This window comes from Myotis daubentonii, chromosome 7, assembly GCF_963259705.1.
Source record: "Myotis daubentonii chromosome 7, mMyoDau2.1, whole genome shotgun sequence".
Taxonomy (NCBI): domain Eukaryota; kingdom Metazoa; phylum Chordata; class Mammalia; order Chiroptera; family Vespertilionidae; genus Myotis; species Myotis daubentonii.
Window position 1 is genome coordinate 46022219 of NC_081846.1, and position 20611 is coordinate 46042829.

At 39.6% G+C, this 20611-nt stretch overlaps 1 protein-coding gene across 6 annotated transcripts in view; it reads right to left on the minus strand.

Moving 5' to 3' along the window:
• The window catches only part of PDK1 (pyruvate dehydrogenase kinase 1), a 36273-nt gene that overhangs the window by 9126 nt on the left and 6536 nt on the right, over positions 1-20611 (minus strand). For 3 of the 6 annotated variants that reach the window (XR_009453819.1, XM_059704077.1, XM_059704074.1), the window contains exons 4-10: positions 19624-19808; positions 19227-19322; positions 18385-18462; positions 16592-16668; positions 14679-14777; positions 3475-3585; positions 160-273 (exon numbers count right to left, since the gene is read on the minus strand). Coding sequence is in view for 5 of the 6 variants with exons in the window: in XM_059704077.1 (XP_059560060.1) it covers positions 160-273; positions 3475-3585; positions 14679-14777; positions 16592-16668; positions 18385-18462; positions 19227-19322; positions 19624-19808 (760 nt within the window). In the remaining variant the exon portion in view is untranslated. Of the gene's footprint in view, positions 1-159; positions 274-3474; positions 3586-14678; positions 14778-16591; positions 16669-18384; positions 18463-19226; positions 19323-19623; positions 19819-20611 lie in introns of all 6 variants that reach the window. The other 3 variants (XM_059704078.1, XM_059704076.1, XM_059704075.1) reach the window with 3 other exon arrangements.

The window sequence follows — 20611 nt, forward strand, 5'->3', positions numbered from 1 at the left end:
TCATTTGTCAAAAAAGATAAGGTCCCATATTAATAACTATATATGTCTATTTAAATAGCATGAATTAGAGGAAATTTTCATTACGTTATTGTTAAATATTGGCATCTTTTCCTCTTATCAAAAGAAGTCTCATTCACTCAAGAAAGCTGTAGTTACTACCTTAATGAAGATCACTGCATCTGTCCCATAGCCCTCGAGGGAATACAGCTTCAGGTCTCCTTGGAAGTACTGAGCATAAAGACGGGAGATGGGCAATCCATAGCCAAAACCAGCCTGTTGTGTGAGGAAAATGAAATTCTGAAATTCTATGCTACTGAGTATCCCAGGCTGTCAGAAATGCTAACATCTAAGCATTTCGAAAGATCAGGCTGGAGCCCAGCCGAGTCCTGCATTAGGCCACTCCCCTCCCGTCACTAGAAGCTAGAAGTCTTCATTCTTCTTTCTACTATAAAATGACTTGGGGAGAGGGGATCTGAAAAAGCATGTTGCTTTTCTTCGTTGGCCTGCTCTACAGTATCCCAATACTGCTTTGGGCAGTATCGTATAAAACATGTTCTCCCTTTTAGCAAGAGTAGAAAAAGCCTTGTGCGGCCTATCAGATATATCTTGTGACTGCATACCGTGAACCTCCAGCCTGTGTTCTGAATCTGGAGGGATCCATAACAGCTCTACTTTCTTAATTCTCACAGGTCACTTCCCTGCTTACAAATCTTCAAAGCACAGCCCCTCCCCTACCCGTTGGCTTGAAATAAAAACCCAAGCTTCTACAAAGAGCTTTCAAGACCTGATAAGATCAGGTCTCTGCCTCCCACTTTCCAGTCCAGCTGAACTAAATCTCCTGCTCTCAAGTTCTTCAAACATATGCTCTTTTTTATCTTCGTGTCTTTGTTCATCCTGTTCCCACTGTCAAATGGCCTTCTTTACCTGGATAAATCCCACCAATTCTTTAATACAAGCAAAACATTTAGATAAATGTAAAAACGGTTTTTATCACCAAATGACATGTTCAATGGCATTCCATATAACACTTCAGTTGAGAGCTTATGTGGATTCAGCAATCAGGCTATTCACAAACCCAGGCTCCAGATTCATCTATCTCCACCACTATTCCTTGATTTTACTAACCAGAGTGTCTATTCACCCCTCCAAATCAACTACCTGCTCTCCACACATCTCCTTGCCCTGGGAGGCTGACCTGAATAGTGATGGCCATGGATTCCCAATGCTCTGCCTCCAGTGGGTCCAGCCAATGGGGAGCCCAGGAGGAGTGCAGAGGGAGTCAAGTCAGGGTATTCACTCCCCTGATTCCTTCTGCCCGAGGTTGCTTCCTTTGAGCAGATGGGCTCCTTGTTACTAAGCTGTTGCTCTGCAACCTTCCCCTTTTCTGGGTCTGCTGGCTTCTCCTCCGTCTCCCTTTGATTCTGGGTGGTGACAGCTCTACTGCTGCTGACCCTGGATTCCTGTACTCTCCCTCCTCATAGCTCTGTAATCTGTCTTTTTGTAAATAAGCCTTCCTCAAATTATCGTAATTTGAATGAGCTCTCTTTTCTGTTGGGACACTGACTAAATACATTAATTAGTTCCAGATATGGCCCCAAGGAAACTGCACGAGCAGGTGGCTCAGGATGCCATGGCCTGACCTCTCCCTCAACCACACCTACGGACTTGTGGGGCTTCCCCTAGAGAAAATCACAGACAAGAAAGCCAGCATGGGCCTGGCCAACTGCTGTATCTGCACTGGATGCTGGCACCTGCCAGAAGTGGAGTGCCCTTTCACCACAACCTCTCCCAGGGCAGGAGCAAGTCCTACCCGTGGGCAGAACTGAGGTACAGCACCTCCATGGATTCACAGGTGGCAAATAGGCTGGACAAAATGCAACTGGATAGCTAGCTGATGACAAGGAGATCTGGAAGAGAAATGCGTGGTCCTCTCAGTGGTTTGACAGTGTGAAGATATTCCACCATGAAGGTGTCCCTACTACATTCATTATATTCACACAGATGAAACCCTCAGGAGTCAGGCAGACAAGACGGCCGCTCCTGTGCCATCAGGCAGTCTTTCTCCAGCCGCCCCAGGGCTTGCTTACGGGGTCCACTTACAAAGTGGTCATGGCATTGGGAAGAAGGCTCAGAAAGAGCTGAACAACAGTCTTCCCTTAGTAATAACAAGGCTTCCCGCTGTGCAGCTCACAGGGGAGCCTGTGCCATGTCAGGCCTTCTATTTTCTTAAAAATTCACATAAATTCTGCATCCTAAACAACAAACACTTATATAGCATTGACTTTGTGCCAAGCACTAGCAAAGGTATTTTTACATACATTAAATGTCAGCCCTTACAATAACTGGATTTTTAAAGTTGAAGAAACTAGGGTATTAAAAGGTCCATAATTTTCCCAAAGCTACACAGCTAAAATGTAGTGAAGTCAGGAACGGAACCAGACAGTTTGGATCTGCAATCTGGACTGATGCTATGCTGCTCTCTAAAAACATTCTACAGTATTTGTTTACTACAAAAGCAATCTATCCCTTCTCTCCCCTGACTTCTGGAGTAAAATTAGACTCTAAGAAGCTGCTCATGTTTATTATTTGACCTCATCTGTCCCGGGGCACATGGATGCCTACCCCAGTCACCATGTTCACCATTTGAGAAGCTCATTACTATACTAATATTGTACACGCCTTGTAAGACATGAACAATCTTACAGTTGTAGCTACAGAATTTGTGCTGCCTAACAAGTAAAACTATTATAACAAAGTCCTGATAGTAACTTCCTAGAGTCTAAAACAGATCCATCATATACTGTGTTTCATCATGACCACTCCAGTGCCTGTGCCAGAAAAGATTCCAAGCTTAGAACAACAGTTCTTCCAGAATTACAGGTTAGAGATTTGGCAAAGCGCTCTTCTGGCAGTTGGAGAACAAGGATAGAGTCAATTCAAAAGCTAATTTAATTAAACCTAAAAATAGATACTATTAAGATGAATAAAAAATACCAGCAAAATGATTATAATTGGAGCCATTTCCAGGTCAATAATTAAATTGATCAGAACTCTAGTCTTATTTCTGAATCTAGAATATGAGATCTTTCTATCATAACTACTTGAGGGGAAAAAATCAACACTGAAGATAAAATCAGTGTTGACCAAATACCAGTAAAAGTGCTAATTTAGTCTTCACCTTAGAAACAGTATATCAAATGCAGTTTACCACAGGAAAACTACTGACATATCACTATCAAGCTTGGCAACGAGACCTCCAAAACAATACTCTGTGTCTTGTGCTCTTCAATCAAAAGAAAAAAATAACCAAAATTTAACGCTATTTAAATTTAGAGGAAAGTGTTTTTTTCCTAATGGCTTCCCTTCTTCCTTGGGGTGTGCCCTACACAATGGCTTAACTGATTTATTTGGCAACTAATGTGATTTTTTTTGGCAATTCACAAAGACGCACTTCAGTATTTCTTGATCACATACCAGGGGTGCTGCTCGGGACGTCTCGACCCGCGGCCGGGGTGCGGTTGAGTACATGTAGTTGAAGAGCCTGTCGATTTTCCTCAGCGGAACACCACCTCCTCGGTCACTCATCTAAGAGGAGAAAGGATCGTGCACTATGACTAAGCCCCTTTACAACAAGATAAGGACACACAGTGTCACAGTTTAACTGCTCTCTGCAGAGTACGGCTTTTCAAAACGAGTATCATGCAATCCAAGTTGCAACTGTAAACAACTCCCTCACTGCTGGACTTAACACAACTCATCTAACATGTAGAATTCTAATACAAAACAAACTCCATCATAATACAAGTTCAGTGGGGTGATTCTGTATATTACTGAAGTCACACTAACACTGCAGTACAGTACAGACTGCGGCATAAACTGAGCCTATCTTGGATGTAAAAATAAATGTATTATTCCTTTTTGGTGGCCAGTTTGAAAACCAGGTGAAAAATGCATAAACCCTCTCTGACCCAACAATGTTTATCCTAAAAAAAATAAGCAGAAAAGTACGCAAAGAATGTGTGAGACTGTCCATCACAGAACTATAGAGAACAGCTAAAACTGGATCACAACCTAACTAGACTATTTGAGTAAACTAATGTACATTCTAAAATAGAACACTATTTAGCCATTAAATATTATATAGAACTGAATGTATTGGCTGAGAGATGCTCACAAAATCTTGTTAAATAGTACAAAGCTATAAGAAGCATTTATAATATTCTAATTTTATAAAAATTAAATTATAAAAAGTCTGTAATGATATATTTTTGTCTATGGAATTATGAGTGATTTTCTTCTTTTGGGTTTTTAGTTTCTGAATATTTTTCACAATTCTATTATGGGAAACAACAGTATAATTTTCATTTTCAGAAAGGAAAAAGCAGAGCCACTTAATTGTGTTGTAGAATCTCATCCACCAGGCATTTCATAGCATAGACTCCAGACAACTTTCTAGGGAGTTTATAAGGTACAAAGGTTTTTATATTGTGCTTATGTCATTGTTCAACGCAAATCATATGGTAGACTGGATTTAATAATGTATTTATAGATTGTCTTCATTTTGTTTTCCTTCACAGTTAACATGGACTTATTTTTCCTAGCTGTTGTACACCTTCCATTCTAATCTACTACAGCCATTTTCCTTTGTTACAAAATCTAGATTGACTCCACTATCAATATTAAAATAGTTGTCATAAACAAATCTGCTTTTAACATAGATATATAGATATGTGTAGACATAAAAAATAGTTCTGAGTGCCACATATTCAAAAGTCAATAAGCTAGATGGCTTCTAGTCAAGTTTTTGTATAGTCTTTTTATTTATCTTTAGTGTTGAAAATATTACGGATGTCCCCTTTTTCCCCCCATTGGCCCCCTCCACCCTGCTCCTGCCTCCTCCCCAGGCCTTCACCAAACTATTATCTGCCCATGGGTTATGCATATATGCATATAAGTTCTTTGGTTAATCTCTTCCCACCCCCTTCCCTCTGAAATTCATCAGTGTACTACATGCTTCATTGTCTCTGATCTATTTTGTCAGTTTATTTTGTTCATTATATTCCACATATAAGTGAGATCATGTGATACTTGTCTTTCTCTGACTGGCTTATTTTGCTTAGCATAATACTCTCCAGGTTCCTCCATGCTGTCTCAAAGGGCAAAAGATCCTTCTTTTTTACAGCTGCATAGTATTCCATTGTGTAAATGTACCACATCTTTTTGCCCACTCATCTACTAATGGACACTTGGGTTATTTCCAGATTTTAGCTATTGTAGATAGCACTGCTATGAGCATAAGGGTGCATATATTCTTTCTGGTGTTTTGGGATTTTTAGGATATATTCCTAGAAGATCACTGGGTCAAATGGCAGTTCCATTTTTAATTTTTTGAGGAAACTCCATACTGTTTTCCATAGTGGCTGCACCAGTCTGTATTCCCAGTTTTCGCATAGTCTTTAAAATTGTCTACAGTATGTTTATACAGTAAGTCCTCACTTAATGTCAATAGGTTCTTGAAACTGTGATGAAATGACAGGCTAGTTGATTTAAACAGAGGTAAGTTCCTATTTTCATCAATGTTATGACTAAACAATGTTAAATAAATGATATTATTCGAGGATCTGATCTATATTTCTTTCACAATAAAAATCACATAGCTATTTCAATTTTTAAAATAAAAGTCCACTCTGAAATACCATTTGAAGAGTTGCCTCTGATATATCTACAATTAGATCACTGCAGTATAAAAATATACAAGGACTTTATTAAGAACTTGTCTGTTACATTATGCTTGAAATTGTTCTTGGCCATGAATTCAAACCCTGTGAAGAGATTTATTTTAGTAAGATGAATAAAGAGGTCTGAGTATTTTCTGAGATCCACAATTTGTTAATTATTCATCCTTTAATTTAATGCTCTGCTGCACACTTGTTGGTAAGAAGTATGAGGGTTCTATAAATATTAACTAAGTAAACAACATATTAGAATAGATATTAAGATAAAAAAGGTAGATTCAATGAACTGTTTTTCTTAACCTTCTGTCATCCAACAAGTATAAAACAAGAAGTGACTTCCAGCCACAGGCAAGTATGAGAAAAGCAGAGCACAGAGCACAAGGACAGGTGACTCTGAGAGGCACCTTCTTACTGCAGGTGAAGGGGGTAAAGGAAGCCAGAGGAATACAGTTGAAAACTGACACAGGTAAATAAAGGTGACCTCCTTTGCTCTGCAGTCAAGAAACAATAAGCTGGAACCAGTAGATTTTTAAAGCAGCCATAAGAGTTTCCAAGAGAAATTGTAAGAGATTCTAGTATACCAGACGGTCTGAGTTCTTTGGGAAAAGGGAGGGAGGAAATGATGGGAGAGAGAAAGAGACAGATGTCTGGTCTGTATACATTTAAGACAAGAAGAATGGCACTCTGATGACAAATATACTGAGAAAGAGATTTTAAAATTAAACAAAAAATCTCTGATTAAGATAATTTGATGAAAAAAATCTAGAATCATAGGAACACAAGCCTATGCCAAGAGAAAGCAAGAGATTATGAAAGAGATACACGGTGGGGAATAATGCCAACAGGAAGGCTAAGGAAGAGACGTTTGCCAATTGTTTTTAACGTTTTCTCTTCAGTGCATGAAATCACCACTTCTCAATGTCATCGAACCAAGAGCTGCCATTCCTAACTTCCTGTTCCCCAGAACCCCGGGTTAGTTCATGTGAATTTCAGGGTCAAGGGAAATGAACCACTGCTAACTTGATGACAGCTGTGAAGGCAGGAAATTTAATAACTCTAAACTCTCACCCAGAGCTCCTGAAGTCTCTTACTCAACATCTTTTTTAACGTCAAGTTTATAAAATCAGCAACAGTGAATGAACCAAGATATTTATATTTTAACTTTAAATATATGTTGCTTTAACACTTACATTATTTACTGAATATAGGCCAAACACAAAATCTGAAAGAGCAGCTAGAGTTCTGAGATAGAAAAAAAAAATAATTCCTTCACATGATTTTCAGCAGAGGGATAAAAGGTGAAAAATGTCCACAATTTGAACAAACTTAAAAAAATGGGTGGGAGGGGGGGCGGGGAGGGGACAGACCTTGATCCTGAAAGTCTAGGGTAAGTAATAGGGGTAAAATCTCTACTGAAGAAAATTAAAGCAAGCATTTAACACATAAAGAGATAAGTCACAAGAGTAGATACAGTCATGTGACTTTGGATGTAAGGAGGCAGAGCCCAATATATAGGTAGAGCTTTTAGAAGTCTGTTCAAGATCTTTACCAACATTTTTTATAGCTTTTTTAAAAACTGTATTTTTTATTTCAGAGTGGAAGGGAGAGGGAGAGAGAGATAGAAACATCAATGATGAGAGAGAATCATTGATCAGCTGCCTCTTGCACACCCCCTACTGGGGATCGAGCTTGCAACCCTCGTATGTGCCCTTGACAGGAATCGAACCCGGGACTCTTCAGTCCACAGGCTGACATTCTATCCACTGAGCCAAACTGGCTAGGGCTACAACTTTCTTGAAATATAATTCACATACCATACAATTCACCTATTTAAAGTGTACAACTCAATAGTTTTTCATATATTCACAGATATGTGCAACCATCAACACAGTCAATTTTGGAATATTTTCATTACTTCAAAAAGAAACCCTGGATACTTTATTGATTACACTCCTAAGCAACCTCTAGTCTACTTCTTGCTCCATTTTATTTGCCTGTTCTGGATATTTCATATGAATAAAATCATATGACATGTGACATTTTGTGATTGGTTACTTTCACTTAGCATAATGTTTTCAATGTTGTAGCAACCATATTGTAGCATGCACCAATGCTTCATTCCTTTTATGGCCTAATAATATTCCATTATATGGATATGTATCGCATTTTGTTGATCCATTTATCAGTTGATGGACATTTGAGCTCTTTCCATATTTTGGCTATTGTGAGTAATACTGCTATGAACATCCATGTATACGTTTTTGCTTGAATATCTGCATTTAAACCTTCAGGATATATACAGACCTAGAAGTGGAAATGCTTGGTCATTATGAACCTTTCTTTACACCAAACAGATTCCCTAAGCAAAGTCTGTCCATCCACCAACACAGAATGAGTTTGTGGCTAAGTGTCTAGGAATTCAGTAAACCTCGATCCATGTGGTGATGATAACCACAATAATGGAAAGCATCTGCAGACCAGTGTGCTAAAGCAACAAGAAACAGAAGCAGAGAGAGCTACAAGAAAGATCACGCTGTAGCATAGCTGAAGTCCAAATGGGACTTACTTTGAATCAAGTAAACCTTAATGTAGTGATGGCGAACCTTTTGAGCTCGGCGTGTCAGCATTTTGAAAAACCCTAACTTAACTCTGGTGCCGTGTCACATATAGAATTTTTTGATATTTGCAACCATAGTAAAACAAAGATGTATATTTTCGATATTGATTTTACATATTTAAATACCATTTAACAAAGAAAAGTCAACCAAAAAAAATGAGTTCGCGTGTCACCTCTGACACGCGTGTCATAGATTCGCCATCACTGCCTTAGTGGGCAAGTAGCTGACACATAACTAATAAAAAAATAGACACATTAGCATCTGGGCTGGAAAAAACATGATGCATTCACATTAATTTTTCAGCAAACAGATCGTACAGCCATATATTTATTTGTGCCTCATTCTTTTAAATGAATAGCCAAGAGAGATAAAAAAAAAAAAAAAGAAATTCAGAGGTAACAAACAGTGCAGACAGCAGAGACAACTTAATCTTTTTTTAAATGGCTATTATTAATAGCCTCAGTTATTAAAGAAGATAAAACTAAAATGGAATACTATAAAAAAATAATAAAAAAGAAGTTTAGCCCAGCTGGCATGGCTCGGTAGTTGAGCGTCAACCCATGAACCAGGAGGCCACAGTTCAATTCCCGGTCATGCCCAGGTTTCGGGCTCAATCCCTAGTGGAGGGGCATGCAGGAGGCAGCTAATCAATGATTCTCATCATTGATGTTTCTACTTCTCCCTCCCTCTCCCTTCCTCTGCGAAATCAATAAAAATATATTTTAAAAAATAAGTTTATAAGATAGTGAAACTAAAAGGTCAACAGAAGGGCTGGGAATTTAAAGTCAAGGAAATCTCACAGAGTAGAATAAAAAGTTACACAGATTTTAAAAAAAAACACACAAAAAAACAGGAGAAAGATATGAAAAAAGAGAGGATCATATCACAAAGCCCAAATCCTCCAAATATGACCACTGGAAGAAAGTACCAAGGTCCAGCCCAACGGAAAGGCCCACACCAAGTCACGTTATTATGAAATTTCCGAGTAGAGCTGAAAAAATGATTTTAAAAGCTCACAAATAAGATTGGTCACATACAAAGAAATGGGAATTGGAATAAGCATAAAAGTATTCTCAATAGGAACAGCAAGAATGATGTCAGCAAAAATAGTGGAGAAAGGAGCTCCAAAGATTCTCTCCTCCATCAGAGCACCAGGAAAAAGGCAAAAAATGTCAGAATCAACTTTGTTCAGCTCTGGAAATTAACCAAAGTCTTGTAGCAATCTTGGGAGCATGCAGTCAAGAAAAACAACAGTGAGATCCGTGGTATTTTAACTGCCTTATTCCCACCCCCCAACAATAATACTATGCAGTCAGAATGCAATCAGAAGCCTAGCAGCCACTGCATTTTTCTGACCCAATTCTGAGCTCCCAATGCAAAAAAATACTGCATGAACCCATTTCCCACTATCAGAAACATTTGTCCAAAACAATTAGAGGTGCCCTGGCCAGGTAGCTCAGTTGATTAGAGCATCCTCCTGAGACACCAAAGATTGAAGGTCAGGGCACATACAGGAATCAACCAACAAATGAATCAATGGTTGGAACAACAAATATCTCTCTCCCTTTCTCTCTCTCTAAAAATTACTAAATAAAATTTTTTTAAAGAGACATAGAAGCATGGAACAGACTGCAGAATCTCAGAGGGAAGGAGGAGGTGGGTAGGTAGGTGGGAAGAGATCAATCAAAGAACTTGTATGAATATGCATAACCCATGGACACACACACGTACAACAGGGTGGTGAAGGCCTGGAGTGAGGGATGAGGGGGTGGTGGAGGATTAGCAGGGGTCAGTGGGGAACAAGAGGACATAATGTAATACTTTCAACAATAAAGATTTAATTTCAAAAACAAAGAAATTAAAAAGTGAGAAAACAGGAAAAAAATTAGAGATAATAAATTTTAGGGCCAACTGAGGCAGTATACAACAGTTAAGGCAAACAATAGGCTAATCAAAAAGCTTAATAATGGAAGCTAGGGAATGAGATATATAAAGGGGTTTAAAAAGCTCAGACATACAGCTTTTAGTCATGATCATTGAATATTGATTCTTCCATTTTCTTATACTTTTAGATTAATTTCCCTATTCATGTAAAAATCAATGTTTGGGTGACTTATTCAAGTTTTATGTTCCTTTTTAAAAAAAAAAATAAAAAATAAAAAGCTCAGACATGTCCTGAGAATCCAGAAGGTCATGTTAATGCCTAGGGCTATGCTCATGCTCAGGAAAAACCTGAACAGATCCCTAAGCTTTCACGCTCAATGCAGGAGATGCCCCCTGGTGGTCAATGAGCTCCCACAGGGGGAGCTCTGCTCAGCCACAAGCCAGGCTGATGGCTGCCAGCAAAGCAGTGGTGGCGGGAGCCTCTCCTGCCTCCTCAGCAGCACTAAGGATGTCCGATTGCAGCTTAGGTCTGCTCCCCACTGGCAAGTGGACATCCCCTCAGGGCTGCCGGGCTGCCAGAGGGATGTCTGACTGCCAGCTTGGGCCCAATCCCCCAGGGAGCGGGCCTAAGCCAGCAGTTGGACATCCTCTGATGGGTCCCAGACTGCGAGAGGGCACAGGCCGGGCTGAGGGACCTCCCCGAGTGCACAAATTTTTGTGCACCGGGCCTCTAGTATATATATATAAAAGCCTAAGCGACCGGCTGACCAGCCGACCAGTTGGTAGCTATGATGTGCAATGACCACCAGGGTGCATACACTCAATATACGGGCATGGAAACATGGAACAGACTAATGAATCTCAGAGGGAAGGGGGGAGGGGGAAAGGTGGAAAGAGATTAACCAAAAATCTTATTTGCACATTAGAGGCCCGGGGTCCCTCAGCCTGGCCTGCGGGGATCAGGCCAAAACTGGTTCTCTGACATCCCCCGAGGGGTCCCAGATTGCGAGAGGGCACAGGCCAGGCCGAGGGATCCCACCAGTGCATGAATCCATGCACCAAGCCTCTAGTCTATATATATAAAAGGCTATTATGCAAAGTGTCCCCACAGGAGTTTGACCAGGAGACTGATCACTCACTATGATGTGCGCTAACCACCAGGGGATGGCGCAGAGTGGGAAAAAAAAAAACCCTGGCTCGCAGCAGGCAGCTGGGGAAGGAAGACCCTGGCTAGCAGCCAGAAGGCCCCGATCAGCCCTGATCGCTGGCCAGGCCTAGGGACCCTACTCGTGCACAAATTTCACGCACCAGGACTCTAGTTCTCACACAAGCAAACACTGAAAGAGTTCACCATTGGTAGACCTGCCCTATCATAAAACATTAAAGGGGATGCTTCAGCCTGAAAAGAAAGAACACTAGGCAGTATATCAAATTCACATGAAGAAATAAAGACCATATATTTACCTGGAAAAGTAACTATATAAGTAAATATAAAGGATAGTATAAGTGTATTTTTTGTTTGTAAATTTTTTCTCCTATCTTATTTAAAAGATAATTGCATGCCCAGCTGGCGTGGCTCAGTGGATTAAGCATCAACCCACATACCAAGAGGTTGCCAGTTCGATACCTGGTCAGGGCACATGTCTAGGTTGTGGGCTCGATCCCCAGTAGGGTGGATGCAGGAGACAGCCGATTGGATGTTTCTGTATCATTGATGTTTCCATCTCTCTCCCTCTCCCTTCCTTTCTCTCTCAAATAAAAACATTTTTTAAAAAAGAAACAAGGAGAAAATTAAAATGGTTCATCAGAAAACATTTTAACAGAAAATACATCAGGAATGGAGAAACACAGAATCAAAAAAGACGTAAGATATAGAGACTACATATGACAAAATGGCAAACAAATCCTATATTAACAGTAATTGAAATAGGCCATTCAAAATAATAGTTGGAGACTTCAATGTACTACTTTCAACAATGGCTATGACAACTAAACAGAAGAACAGGAAATAGAAGAATTAAACAAGACTATCCTATCTAATAAAAGAGAAAAATGGTAATTGGCGTACGACGATACCCTTTTCATTGGCTAATCAGGGCTATATGCAAATTAACTGCCAACTAAGATTGGCAGTTAACTGCCAACAAGATGGCGGTTAATTTGCATATGTAGGCACAATGCAGGGAGGCGAAAGGGAAAGCAGGAAGAAGCCCCCTGCCACTGACAGTGATCGGAAACCCAGGGGGGAGCTAAGAGCTGGGGGGCAGGGCAAAGGCGGCCCTGGGGCCGCCTTTGCCCTGTCCCCCAGCCATGATCAGAGAATCAGGCGCCTTTGCCGCCCTGGCCAGTGATAGCAGGAAGTAGGGGTGGAGCCAGCGATGGGAGCTGGGCACGGTCGAGGCTGGCAGTCCCGGGAGCTAGGGGTCCCTTGCCTGGGCCTAAAGCGGAGCCCACGATCGCGGGGCCGCTGCAGCTGCGGGTCCCCGCTGCCCGAGCCGGACGTCTAGGCCAGAGGCGTTAGGCCTGGGCAGGGGCGGAGCCTGCAACCGCGGGGAGCTGGGGGTCCCCTGCCCAGGCCTGACACCTCTACCGGAGGCCTCAGGCCTGGTCAAGGGGCCGATCCGGTGATTGGTGATCGGAGGGTGATGAGGGTCAACTCCTCTGGCCGAGGAATCAGGCCTGGGTGGGGGGCGGAGCCGGGGATTGGGGGGATATGATGGTCCCCTTGCCCAGGCCTGAAACCTGGGTCAGAGGCGTCAGGCTTGGGCGGGGGGTGGAGCAAGCGATCAGAGGGAGATGGGGGTCCCCTGCCCAGGCATGATTCCTGGGCCAGAGGCCTCAGGCCTGGGCGGGGGCCAGAGCCAGTGATCGGGGGGAGATGGGGGTCCCCTGTCCAAGCCTGACACCTCTGGCGGAGGCGTCAGGCCTGGGCAAGGGGCCGATCAGGCGATCGGAGGGTGATGGGGGTCTATGCCTCTGGCTGAGGCATCAGGCCTGGGCAAGGGGCCGATCCTGCGATTGGAGGGTGATGGGGGTCAACGCCTGAGGGCTCCCAGTATGTGAGAGGGGGCAGGCTGGGCTGAGGGACACTCCCCCCCCCCCACACACACACACCCAGTGCACGAATTTCGTGCACCGGGCCCCTAGTACATAATAAGACCTAACAACTATCTATGGAACACTCCATGTACCAACAGCAGAATGCACATTTTTCTCAAGTACACATGGAACACTTCCCAGGATAGAGCATTTGTTGGGCCATAAAACAAGTCTCAATAAATGTAAAAGGATTAAAATCATACAACTGTATTTCTGGCTAAAATGCAATAAAATTAGAAATCAACAACAGAACAAAATGAGGGAAATTAACAAGCATATGCAAATTAACACACACTACTAAATAACCAATGGGTCAAAGAAGAAATCACAAGGAAATTAGAAAATATTTTGAGATGAATGAAAATGAAAACACAGCATAAAAAAATGTATGGGATACACAGAAAGAGTGCCTAGAGCAGTGGTTCTCAACCTTCCTAATGCCACGACCCTTTAATACAGTTCCTCATGTTGTGGTGACCCACAACCATAAAATTATTTTCGTTGCTACTTCATAACTGTAATTTTGCTACTGTTATGAATCATAATGTAAATATCTGATATGCAGGATGTATTTTCATTGTTACAAATTGAACATAATTAAAGTATAGTGATTAATCACAAAAACAATATGTAATTATTTATGTGTTCCCTGGTGGTCTTAGGCGACCCCTGTGAAAGGTTGTTCGACCCCCAAAGGGGTCGCGACCCACAGGTTGAGAACCGCTGGCCTAGAGGGACATTTTTAGCTATAAAATGTCTCAAATCAATAATCTAAACTTTCATCCTAAGAAACTAAAAAAGGACCAAACTAACTCCAAAGTAAGCAAAAGGAAGAAAATAATAAAGATTAGAGTTGAAACTAATGAAATATAGAGTTGAAAACAGTGAAGAAAAATCAACAAAATAAAAAATTGTTTTTTTTAAAAAAGATTAACAAAATTTACAACTTTTAGCCAGACTGACCCCAAAAAAAGGGAGAAGACTTCTCTCTCCCTTTTCCTTCCTCTCTCTGAAATCAATAAAAACATAGTTTTTAAATGAAAAATTTACTATCTGCATAACACTGCAAATACCCAAATATTTTAGATTTATCAAAGTGGATATTCATGATCACTGCTAAGCTGTCTGTCTCCAGGATTTACTTTATCTTGAATCATCTGAATTAGGGACCAGAACAGAAATAGACTCAAGGGATAATTCCATAATCTGTCAGAAAAATGAAGCAATGTGCTTATTAGGTATAAGGGATAGGATTTATTTCTCCTAATAATAAATTATGCCTTCTAGAAATTATGTGCATGCCTGTATATCAACTTAAAAAAATAAAAGAAAAAGCATTTACCTTCACAGTCAAATCCTCACTACCCAGTGTGACGTGGACTTGAACAGGTGGATAAACACCTTTGTCAGCATGGTATTCCATGGTTGCTCTCATTGCATTCTGAAATACATTAGGTTTATATTTAAAATACAACTTTTAAAAAACAGAAAAAGTAATTATAATTTTCAACTAATATAAGCTATTTGAAATTTTAAAAGTTTTAATTCGATGGAAATATGCCAACGAATCATTATTCTTATAACCATATTTAAAGAATTACTTTAAAAAAAATTATGAAGTCAGTTTTGGAGTTGGGAGACATTTTGATTTAAAGATTTCAACTAAATTCTACAGATTTTTGCAAAACCAGATGTTGTAACACTTTAAACTAGTTTACATTAAAGCAGGAAAATTTACCCAAACGTTTTTACAATTTAATAGGTAACAGACACATCTTATTTTTTGAAAACTTTCATTTCTTTTTATAAGAAACATTTTATCACAAATTGCTTTAAGAAAAAAATTTTTCATATACTATTTACAGCAATGGTCTTATAATGATATAAACTAATCCAATTTACCATTAGTTTGAAACTAAGGACATTCACATGTAAAACTGTTTGGAACGATTTTTAAAGGATACAGCGTACAAACTGCTAACTTGTCATAAGCACTAAATGGTAACATGGCATGTAGCACTGGAGTAGAAATTGGTAAGACTCGATAAAGCAAAAAAGGCAAAAGACAGGACTGACTTTGGAAATAAGTGTGACCAGGCACACCAATCAGTATTGCATCTCCCTACGGAGCAGATTCTATCATCTCTACTGAAGGCCATTTAAGATCAGGTTCCATATGGAAGCTATTACTACTGACATTATATAAAATCGCTTATATAATATGGTAGTACTTCTCTTATTAAGCATCATGGGGAACAAGATCTTTATGTTCTGAAATTTCAAGGGAAAAATTAGTTTTAATCCTTTAAGTGCCAATCATTTATTTAATCACTTTGAAAGATTTTTGGAAGGATTAGATATTTTAGATATTTTCTTGCTGTCTTAGAACAAAAGAGCACTCTTGAACCCTTGCTGTTCTAAGACATTATTATTATTCCATCAGTTTTTCTGTTTCAGTATATTTTCCATATCAGGCTGAAAGCCACATCTTCCCTCTTCTAATTTGCTGTTGGCTGAAGACAAGGTAACTAAAGTAAGAGAGACTACAGGCTTGACTTAGGGTGCCATTGTCAGCCTCAGGGGCCCGTACCACTTCTCATCACCCACTTTCCTGCCCACCAGCAAGTGTTAATTGGGGGAAAAATGTATTCTCAACATTACTAGCATAATTTTATTAGTTTTCAAAATTTGTTGTAAAGAGCAAATATAACCGCAGAAGCCCTTACATCAATATAAATGACTTTCTCAAAAAAAAAGAAAAAGAAAAAGAAAAGCATACAGCAGTAGGACTCTGGTCCTTTACGGGTGGAAAGTTAAGAATCATTCTTCTAAGTATTTGTTTTTTTAAAAATAGAACCTTTAGGAGCACCTACACTGTGCTGACATTGTATTGGACATTTAGTATGTTGTCTCCAATCTTCATATTAACCTGGATAGTAATGCCCTTGTTTTCCAGAAGAGGAAACAGGGGCTCAGAAAGGTTGAGCGAGTTGGCCGAGGTCACACACATAATTAAGTGGCAGAACTGGAATTGAAATCCAGGTCTTTCTGCCTCCCCAGGCTGAGCTTAGCACCACATTGAGGTGCCCAGCAGTGCTGTCAAAGGCTGATCTCCAGGAATGTGACATGACGCTGAACATGAAATGACATCTTTTAATTAAACTGAAGAAAACCCGGTAGAGTATTTAACTTTCAGAGCAGATTCCTAACCTCAGGAAAGGACTGATATAGGTTATGTAATACTATTTTACAAACCTTGAAAAGTTCAAACACCATGTGATAGAGATGGGATGGCACATAAACCACTTGTATTGGCTGTCCTGGTGATTTTGCTACAGAGCAGAAGAGAAAAATATAAAAGTACAGAGAGATGTGCTTAAAGCATTTTAAAGAATATATTGTGTAGTAATGAAAAGAAAACATTTACTATGGAGGATAGCATCACTTGGGGGAGAAGTGCCACACCAGTTCTTCACTGTATTACTGTTTGAACCCCATGCTCACTTAGATTAATACCTGACAGTGACAACGTGAGTCCTGCATAATAACCAACCCTTCTTCCTATTCTTCTCTATGACGGCCAATCTTTTTAAAGGACACTCAACCTTAAGGTCCAAATTTTACTCTCCAAAAAAAGGTGTTACAGTCTATAAATTCCATGGCCCAACTTACATAAATACATTATTTTTTTAAGTCATTTTAAAAAATGTTTCACCCAGGTGGCATGTTTCCTATTTTATTTCAGGCATTTCCATGGATATAAATCTGAAGACAAAAAATTAAGCTAGCATCATTTGATCCAGGAATGCTGATTTTCCATTCAACCATTTAATAGGTGCCCAGGTGGGCCTGGTGGGCAGATAGTGTGTAAAACGGAACCTTGGACTGAGCAAAGGAATAAGGCTCACCACGCCCTAGGATTCTAAAGTAGCCAACACACTGGATTCCCTCTGAATAAAATACCCATTGGAAACATGGGTGGGAAACCTGGAAACTGTCCAGAGTAGTTCAGGTTCCCAAACTATCACTGGTGCATTGTGGTTCTTATTTACTGAATGTACCATTATGGACCAAAAGCATGAATATGGCTTTAGAAAAACACCAAACAATTCTATTTTCAATTGGGTAACGTCCACTGCTGTCCAGAATACAACTTAGTAAAAACTGTTTAATTTTATTCTTCTCAAAGGGTCATGTTAACTTAGGAAATGTTTTCCCCCTTTTAAACTACCCTACCTCTAGGAAAACAGTAAGACTCAGAAATCTCCTTCCAAGGCACCTACACCTTTTTTTTTTTTTTTCCAAAAGGCACTGTCAGGGTGAAGAAAAGACCATTAGAGATAAACAGATTCTCAAATAAATGAGCGTCTTTATTTCTTCTTTACACCTCTTGTCTTTCTACTTCCTCAACAGTAAATAGTGATTTATAACTCAGGAAGTAGAAATACTCTAGGGCAGTGGTTGGCAAACTCATTAGTCAACAGAGCCAAATATCAACAGTACAACGATTGAAATTTCTTTTGCGAGCCAAATTTTTTAAACTTAAACTATATAGGTAGGTACACTGTTATTAACTTAATTAGGGTACTCCTAAGGCTTAGGAAGAGCCGCACTCAAGGGGCCAAAGAGCCGCATGTGGCTCGCGAGCTGCAGTTTGCCGACCACGGCTCTTGGGTAAACCTTGCATTATTGAAGTGCATATAAAAGTCAAATGGAATTTTCTTGGCACCATTTTTTTCTAACCAGAAAACCAAAAATAAGTAAAGAATCAACATTATCAATTAAAAAAATTTTTTAATGGGGAAGACCAAAATGTCTTTCAGAAAGAACCCAACTATATTAAATACACATACACACACACATACACACACACATACACACACACACACACACATATAAATGTTTTAACATGATTGCTCTCACTCAGCTCTCATAGGAAGAAGTTGATGAAGGTCCTTTTGTATTGAAACAAATCTAAATTATCCTTATCGTCCCTTCTCAAGTCATCAGAACAGCGATCACTGAGGAACAGACAGCATCAGGCTTACCATTTAGCTCTTCAAGCTCTAGTTCAGGAGAGTTAACATAATACAGATCACAGAGACGCCTAGCGCTTTCATAGCCATCTAGTGTGAATGAAAACAACAACAAAGCATTAAATAAATTTACATCTGTTTCATGCATTAAGGTGGCAATAGACTGACAAATGAAATTTTCAAACTTTTTATAGAAGAAAATATACTTTAAAAATCTTAGTTTTTAAATATGACATGACAAAGCCTAATAGCCATAAAGGAGAAATGACAGATACTATACCAAAAAAACAAGAAGCAAAACCCACATCTATATAAAAGCCTAAGAGGCTGAACAACTGAACAACTGGTCGACCAGTCGCTATGACGCACACTGACCACCAGGGGACAGTCGCTCAAAGCACAGGATCGGGCTCCCTCCTATCTGAACCGGCCAGTGGGGATCAGGCCGAAACCAGCTATCCAACATCCCCCAAGGGGTCCCGGATTGCCAGAGGGCACAGGCCAGGCCAAGTGGCCTCTAGTATGTGGTATAAACAGAAAAAAGTGTGGAAAGATGCAAACCAACTATAAATTATGGCTCCTAGATAGGGAATTAGAAAGGGGAAAGAGGCTTAACATTTTTGAAGTGAAACAGATACCCACATAGTATCACCATACTTTACCTAACAGAGCATTGGATAAGCAAGTATCCTATACATAAAGCAGAATTAACATTATAAAGTTATTTGCAAACCCATATATTCACTCCTAACATTTTTACCTCAGGATATAAGTAGCTGTTTTAATAGCAAGAACTAGCACTCAACAATTTTGATTCCTACGTCCTTTCTGAAGGGAGAAATGTAAGTATTTACCTTGAATAACTTCAACTACATTGCAGTTTGGGTTTATGCTTCCAATGTGTTTCCGGTGAGATGGGCTTCCTTTGTCTTTCCCACCAAACAATAAGGCTGTTAAGAAATGAAACATCAGAGACAAATAAAACAAACTAAAATATCCCAAGCCCATTTCCAGATTTGAAAACTGTTTCTCTAAGTGGTACTTGAACAACAGAACAAACATTTTTCTTAAACATAAACACAGTATTTGTACATTCAATAAAAACACCTCCTTTGTATAGCAGTCTATTTACTTTTCTTAATACATAAAAAAGTAAAGTTAAACATTTTCCTTAAAGGGAAGTTTTCTAAATAATTTAAAATATACCAATATACTTTATTTAGCTTCTTTTCTTGACTTCCAGACACTTACAGTGCTGATTGAGTAACATTCTAATTGAAATTCGACTCATGAAGAAGCGATCCAAAAAGTACTGAACATTCTGGCTGGTGACGGGATCCACCCCGAAGCTCTCCTTGTATTCAATCACACCCTGAGCCATGGTGGGAATCACGTCATTGTGTCGGTTCCTGATCCGTATCACGGTATCTGTAAAGCTAAACAAACCTGTCTCTCAATACAGCCAAGTATTTTGACAAGTGAATTTAATACTAAAGTCTACGTTTAACCAACTACACTAGGCAAGCAATCCCTAATTCAGCAAAAGAAGCCTCAGTGCATGTTGTCCTACACTTCTGTAAATATATTTCAGATCATTAAATATACTGAGTCTGTGACAGTGTAAGAACCTCCAAAATAAAACGTTTGAAATTTCTTGAAAGTCTTAAAAGTAAGGCTGCAACAAAACATAATCCTAAAATACTATGGTTTTCCTTTAACCATTGTCAACTGGGGTCATCTGAGCACTCGCTATGAGGACAGTATTCAGGGACATTCAGTCTAAGAGAAGACAGAGCACTTGCTTCTAGGGAACACATGCTCTGTAAGGAATGAAGATGAATGAGCCAATAAAGCCTGTCTGCTTTGGAACTAGTCCCTGTGGCTCAAAGAGAGAAAGAACCACTTAGGACAGAAAAGTAGGAAAGAATTCTAATTTGACTCATCCTATAAGTTTAAAAATGGGAGAGGAAAAGTCAACTGTTATGTGAAAAGAAAAATTTTCAAATCATCTGGCCTTCCCATTTCTGTCGTTTAGAAGACATTCTTGCATGGATAATTTAAAGAATTAAATAAAAGAGAAAAGGAGTCTTAATTAGGAAGTAATAAAATCCATTTTGTAACATACCCATCAGAATTTACACTTTCGAATGAGTGCTTTCCCATTCAAAGTCATCATCTTGAGTACTATTAACTGATTCCAATGATGCTCTCACAACTCAAAACACTTTTGAAATTCCTA